This window comes from Triticum aestivum, chromosome 4D, assembly GCF_018294505.1.
Source record: "Triticum aestivum cultivar Chinese Spring chromosome 4D, IWGSC CS RefSeq v2.1, whole genome shotgun sequence".
Taxonomy (NCBI): domain Eukaryota; kingdom Viridiplantae; phylum Streptophyta; class Magnoliopsida; order Poales; family Poaceae; genus Triticum; species Triticum aestivum.
Window position 1 is genome coordinate 488,730,227 of NC_057805.1, and position 7,350 is coordinate 488,737,576.

At 43.4% G+C, this 7,350-nt stretch overlaps 1 protein-coding gene across 1 annotated transcript; it reads right to left on the reverse strand.

Moving 5' to 3' along the window:
* Nucleotides 1–228: 228 nt before the first annotated feature.
* On the reverse strand, nt 229–7,270 carry LOC123098925 (putative aconitate hydratase, cytoplasmic). Its single transcript, XM_044520998.1, has 20 exons — nt 7,085–7,270; nt 6,875–6,982; nt 6,319–6,479; nt 5,741–5,833; nt 4,787–4,972; nt 4,542–4,703; nt 4,226–4,370; nt 4,003–4,145; nt 3,866–3,922; nt 3,694–3,773; nt 3,542–3,617; nt 3,064–3,249; nt 2,772–2,839; nt 2,573–2,691; nt 2,374–2,495; nt 1,786–1,884; nt 1,202–1,681; nt 989–1,087; nt 656–898; nt 229–565 (listed from the first exon to the last, which is right to left on the reverse strand). The coding sequence occupies exons 4-20, from the start codon at nt 5,792–5,794 to the stop codon at nt 494–496; spliced, it is 2,391 nt and encodes a 796-aa protein (XP_044376933.1). The 5' UTR covers nt 5,795–5,833; nt 6,319–6,479; nt 6,875–6,982; nt 7,085–7,270; the 3' UTR covers nt 229–493.
* Between the last annotated feature and the right edge of the window lie 80 nt (nt 7,271–7,350).

Sequence of the window (7,350 nt, forward strand, 5' to 3'; positions counted from 1 at the left end):
AGATCATCAATAAGCAAAGCATTTAAATTACCCTGGCTTAGAGCTATGCGCAGGCCAACTTCCTAATAATCTTTCTTACTACCATCACCAGGTTTTGCTGAATCTAGTCATCCAAAAGCAGATGATCAGATGACAAAACTCGGTGTGCACAATTAAAACAATAGACATATCATTCTGGGGTTACCAAAAGAAGCTACCCAAAAAAAAGGACCAGAAAGATAACCCACGAAAGAGAAAACAATGTGGACATTCCTTCGGCTGATTCCACCTCAGTGTTCATAGACCGTTACAATATGCAAAAGCATCTCATCAGTTGTGAGGCATATTATTAACATAGTGCCTTCAAACAAAAACCTAGCGTGTTACGCGCTCAAAATTTCCGAGTTCTCTGCAGACATCTCAGATGTTATTTGAGGGGGTACTCCTCAAACAGGACTTGCTAAACAAACTGTTTACAACAATTACAATTTGCCTCGTCGTCGCAATCATCTCTCTATTGCTCGGCTGCGATCTTTCGGATGACATATGGTAGAATACCACCATGGGTGTAGTAAGCAAGCTCCACCTGAATGGAAATCAACAATTTCAACATCAGAAATCACCATTGATAGTCAACACTCGCCTAGACAAAATGCTCAGGAAAGAATGTCTGTACCTCAGTGTCAAAGCGGAGTGTGCAGGTGAACGACTTGCCGTTGTCGGTTGTGACCGTAACATCTTGGCCAGGCTTGATTTCATTCACATCAGTCGGAAGCTGGATGGTGTAGCGCTCATGGCCTGTTAAGCCAAGAGTGTCGGCATCCTCCCCAGCCTTGAAGCATAGAGGGACGATGCCCATTCCAGCGAGATTGCTACGGTGAATCCTCTCAAAACTCTTGGCTATCACAGCCTTCACTCCCTGCAGTCACAAAGTCAAAGCACCACACCCATTAGTGACATCTAGTGTCATGGTGTAAGCAAAGAAACAACAAGTGGGAAGCATAGTTACCTGAAGCATTGGACCCTTCGCAGCCCAATCCCTTGAGCTTCCACTGCCATACTCAGCACCAGCCAGGATGATAGTGTCATGCCCTTCGTTCTTGTATTTCTGTCAAAAACAAACACAAAAAATGAAAATCGTTCAATGAGATTTGAATGCTTTCTAAGTATGTTGCATCACTGAAAACCAAAATTTGGATTCTATGAAGTTCTAGTGCATTACCATAGCAGCATCAAAAACAGCAAGCTTCTCCCCTGATGGTACATGGATGGTTTGGGGGCCAACCTCTCCCTTCAAGAACTTGTTCACAATACGAATGTTGGCAAAAGTTCCCCTAGCCATGATCTCATCGTTCCCTCGTCGACTGCCATATGAGTTGAAGTCCTTCCTTTCAACATTGCGCTCCTTTAGATATTTGGCAGCTGGGCTGTCTGGGTGGATGCTTCCAGCTGGGGATATGTGATCAGTTGTGATACTGTCACCGAAGTTAAGAAGACAATACGCATCCTTCACAGGCCGTGCGCCAGGAGGGGTCATTGTCATATCCTTGAAATAAGGAGGCTCGTGGATGTATGTTGATTTTGGATCCCATGGGTAGAGAGTGCTTGCTGATACTGGCAGCTCATTCCACATAGGATTTCCTTTGGTGATTGCCTCATATGTGCCCTTGAACATGTCTGGGAGCACACTCGCCTTAACAACCTAGAAGAATTAACAGCACAAATATGAGGAATATCTCAAATCTAATATGGTCTCAAAGAGTACACGGAGATAAATATAACAAAAGTTAAAGTTGCAGTTCCCACCTCAGCAATCTCATCAGTGGTAGGCCAAATATCCCTGAAGTAAACCTCCTTCCCATCCTTTGAGATGCCTACTGGTTCTTTCTCAAAATCAATATTAACCTGCAGCACATGGTCCACAGTTCAGCAAGGAAAATCACAAGAATAAGGAGGGAGAAGTTTTAACTTGTTAGCTTAGTAGAACTGCACCTTGCTTCCGCTAGTGGATTGTTAGAAAATCACAAGAATATTTAGGCAGAAGGTTGAACTAGTTAGCTTAGATCAGGGCTTAATGAATTGTATTGGTCAATCCAAGTAGTAGCACTATAGTTGCCCAAAAAAAAAGTAGTGGCATTGCATAAAAGTACACATTACTGATTTGTTCCGCTAGTTCCACAGTTTAGCAAAGCAAACCAAAAGAATAACTAAGCAGGCGTTTGAACTAGTTAGCTTAGTAGGTATGTGCCCTCCTCACACTCACAAATTGTATTGGTGAGTCCAAGTAGTAGCATTACATAAATGACAGCAATCTCTCTTTGTTCCGGTACTTCGACAGTTTAGTTTGAAATAATATGCAGAGGTTTCAGCATTGGAAAATGCATGTTCTCTTACCGTGCCAGCAAGGGCATAGGCCACAACCAATGGAGGAGATGCGAGATAATTTGCTCGGGTCAATGCATGTACACGGCCTTCGAAATTCCTGTTCCCAGACAACACAGCAGCAGCAACAACATCTGAAAGATAAAAAAGTGAGTAAAATGCACTACTTCACAACTCTCAATCCTTTCTCAACAAGCAATGTCAATCTCACCATTGTCGGTAATTGCAGCAGCTACGGATTCATCAAGATCTCCAGAGTTTCCTATGCAGGTTGTACACCCATAGCCAACAATATTGAAACCAAGCTGGTTAAGATACTTCTGCAGACCGCTGCAAAGGAAAATGAAGAAAAAATTTAACCAAGGATCTCCAATAAAAGGGAACTTTTAGTCTGGAGAAGCAAGAGGCACCTCTTGTCCAAGTACTTCTTCACAACACCAGAACCTGGCGCAAGACTTGTCTTAATCCATGGTTTCACCTAATTAATACCAACAGTGTTAAACTAGAGAAACAGTTGGCAACCTAAAATTATAAGAACATAGGCAGAGAAAGTAGCACTAAATCATTCACTTCACTTGTAATAAGAGAAAAGGATGCAACAATTTCAAACATGAAAATAACTGAACCCATTTTAACACGAGGGTACGAATTACCAACATGATGGGAATCAGAAAACATAAAGTTGAGGACAGTGAGACGAACCTCCAGGCCTAGGTCACAAGCCTTTTTGGCAACCAAAGCAGCTCCCAGCATCACATTAGGATTTGATGTGTTGGTGCAACTGGTGATAGCCGCAATTACAACATCACCATGCTTTATCTTTGCTGGCGTCCCACGGAACGAAAACTCAGCAACTTTACCCTGCGATTCCTTGGGGACAGCAAAACCCTGCACAGAAACGGTGTAGTGAGCATAAGAGAAGGGAAAGGGGGGAATAAAAAAAAAAGCACAGTAAATTTTCAGGTATGAACTATTTGCATATGTATTTTCTGCAATATTATTGCAGTATCGAATTCCAATCATCTAATCAACATTGTTTTTTTAGACAATCATCTAACCAACATTGTATTTTCATAGGATGTCCAAGAAATAATTAACGTCCATCCTATCAATAAATAAACAACAAGATTATGGCAAATAACAGAAGAGTATTGCCGTAATATAGAGAGCAAATTCTTACCTTGAACCCTACTTTGTTGTCCAGGCAAGAAAGCCAATCTGACTTCATGTTCTTCAATGTCACTCTATCATGAGGCCTGTTGAGTATATCTTTCGTTAGTCATGAATGAGACACATATGCCGTTGAGGATATGAGTTCCCTGGGTACATTACCGTTTTGGTCCGGACAGACATGGTTCCACCTCATCCAAGTCAAGTTCCAGATAAGATGAATACACTCTTTCAGCTTGAACCTACATCAAGGGAGAAGCATCAGTATTACAAAAAAATAAAAGTATATTAACACATAGTAGACAACTTATCATCAAATAAAGTATGAAATCACCTGCTTGTAGTCGACGAACATATTATTGGCACGCAGGTAAGTCTCTATCATGGCCACCTACAGAATGTGACTGTCAAAAACTAGATGCATGTGCAGTTAAGGTGCAAATCAAAATGCAATCACAGCCTATAACATACAGTTTCATCACTTCTGCCAGTTAGCTTCAGGTAGTCCAATGTCTTTGCATCAACTGGGAAGAAACCCATAGTTGCACCATATTCTGGTGCCATGTTGGCGATAGTAGCCCTATCAGCAAGTGATAGTTCACCCATACCTCCCCCTGGAATTTGTAGTGTGCAACATTAGAGAAGCTTGTAAAAGAAAGTGGTGTGGATTACGAAGCAATGGCATGAGGGGTACCATAAAATTCAACAAACTTCCCAACAACACCATGTTTCCTAAGCATTTGAGTTACTGTTAGAACCAAGTCTGTGGCTGTAACTCCATTCCTCAGCTTCCCTGATAACTTGAAACCAACAACTGCTGGCAAGACCATGCTCATTGGCTGCAGAACAGACCACAATCAATTCAGACAATTGGCATAAATGGATGATCCCAGCAAACATCTGTTCCACACCCTCTTTCCTATGCCAGAGAGGTCCCAAACATAAAGCATAAACCGTTGCAAGCATAGTATCAGAGATAAAAACTTGTTATCAACAGATATTAACTTCACCTGCCCAAGCATCGTAGCTTCTGCCTCTATACCACCAACTCCCCATCCAGCAACACCAAGACCATCTATCATAGTTGTGTGCGAATCTGTACCGACAACACTATCAGGGTAAAGTATCCCACCATTGTTGAAGACAACCCTGGCCAGATATTCAAGATTCACCTAGAAACAGAATTGTTAGTGTTTACTAACGGAAGTAACTTAAATGATTATTTAAGAACAAAATAGTTGTTTTATTGAAATACCTGGTGAACAATTCCAGATCCAGGTGGAACAACAAGCATGTTATTGAATGCAGTGGAACCCCATTTCAAAAATCCAAACCGCTCCTTGTTACGGCTGAACTCAAGCTCCATATTTGCCTGAACAGCATTCTCCGATCTTGCCACATCAACTTGTACTGAATGATCCACAACAAGGTCTACAGGTACCTGAAAAAATACACATGCAGCAATATAAGCAAAAGCACAAAGACACAAGCATAAAACTGGAATGCTAAAGCTACCCTTGGGGATCAGTTGACAAAGAGAGCAGTTGTAGGCTGCACTAGCGCCCACTTTGAGGGGAAAAGACTACATGGATTATCTTTTGAAACCCTTTAATCAACTATAGTTGATAGGATTACGAAGTTGCAAACATATCATTCAAACCCTAACTGGAATAGATGTCATACTTTTACTAACTGGAATTAGATGATGTGCCAAGGGGCTAACATATTTTAAGACTAAACGGTCATGCATTCACACTTAAAACATAAATAATTAATGATCCAATCTGTGTTCAATAAAGCATATACGTTCGGTATAAAAACACAATCATACATTCTACCTTAGTGTTTATTAAACAAGAAAAGACGAAAGGCTGTTAGTTAAGATAATGACGAATGAAGGCCCAAAGAGATGATATGAGAAATCAAGAACAGTGTCAATGGCAAAATATCATAGGCATGTTAGAAAACAGAAATTCTCAATCAATACAGCAGTTCTTACAACATATATGGTCAGTTAAGTAACTTGGTTATCAGTTGTAGCACAACATAAGCATGTTCACTTGATGATTCTTTTGTAACATCGCATATCAAAATGTGGCATACTGAAGGATAAGTCGTGCAGTACACAAAACACGAATGACAATTTCTTTTTACAATAAGTTATTAATACAAGGAGATAGTAAATGTAACCAACGGTCAATAAACTCACCAGAGGATTAATTTTGTTCGGGTCACTGCCAAGTTTGCTCATAGCATCCCTCATACAAGCAAGATCAACAACTGCTGGGACACCAGTGAAATCCTATAAAGAGACAAATGATGAAGTGAAAAAACTGAAGATTTCAGCAAGCAGAGCAAGGACCCACATCATCAAACATCTAAGCAGAAACGTATCAGAATAAAATAAGCAATGTATCCAGCTTACAGTACCACTTGCCAGATTAAAATAGAAGTGTTGACTTTTATAATTGTCACCGGATGAAGAATATGTGATGACGATGCAGCTAATCTTATACAGAAACCTATCACCTACTGGCGCACGGTATCTATCTTTAAAAATCCAGGTGACAGCAGCAATCATACACACATACATAATGGGAATAAGACATGGTGATTGGGGAACTACACTTTCGTGAAAGGATAGGAAAGGGGACCTCAATTTCCAATATTCCTGCCATTAAAAGCTATTGACTCGAATCTTTCCAACTAACATTTATTCTTTCCACGGCAACTGGACAACTTGGAACAAAAAAAAGTGGAGACGATGGCAGGAATCAGGATCAATACCTGGAGGAGGACACGGGCTGGCTTGAACGGGATTTCGACTTGCTTGGTGGCACTGTTCTCCCAGTCTAGGATCTTCTCAACATCCTTCCCCGTGACCTGGAACTCGTCGCAGTTTCTGATTGCCGACTCGAGCAGAATCCTAATCGAGTAGGGTAGCCGATCTGGTTAAAAAAAGTGATGGGTCAAATCATCGGCAATTCACATAATTCAGCGATATACAAAAACTGACTAGAAAACAACGCATCCAGAGGCCAATTGCATCGTCAGAATTCACAATTCGCCCCATGGGAACACGTGGAGCAGCCAAATTTGACCAACATTACATACTATCCAACAAGGAGCAGATCGGAGCCTATTACGCATCGCTTTGGAGGAAAACAATTCATCCACCCCAACTCACAACAAGCAGTAACAGAGGGACCAAAACGCCGTGCAGAGCCTGATTATATTCTCAATTCACCCAACAAACGGGCGCAGACTAGGAACCAGACCGCATAAGACCCATGCCACGACACAATAGGAGACGAAAATGGTGGGGAACTGGGAAACAACTCACCAATCCGCGGATCGGCGAGCGCAGGCAGGCTGTAGTACTTGCCGAAGTCGGCTCCCCCTCCCGGCTTGGCGAGGCTCGTGAGGATTTCATCGTACGAGTTCTTCGTGGCTGCAAAACAAACAAACGAACAGACAGAGAGAGGCCCCGTTAGCGAGAGGAGAGGGCGAGAGGCGATGTGACGATCCGTTTAGAGGTGGCGGCGGTCAATACCGGCGGAGGCGAATCGGCGCTCGAAGACGGCGGCGGCGGAGGACGAGGAGCGGGCGGCGGCGCGGCGGCCGCCGAAGAGGCGGCCCGCGAGGCCCGACGCGAAGGCCCCGCGCGGGCCCTGGCCGCCGCGGGCCGCGTGGAGCGGGGACGGGGAGGGGCAGGGAGCGGGCTCCGAGGCGGGGGCGGCGGCGGGCCTGGAGATCGCGGCCGCGGCGGCGGCGGTGGCCCGCGCGTGGCCGGGCCCCGCGGCGGAGCGGGAGAGGAGG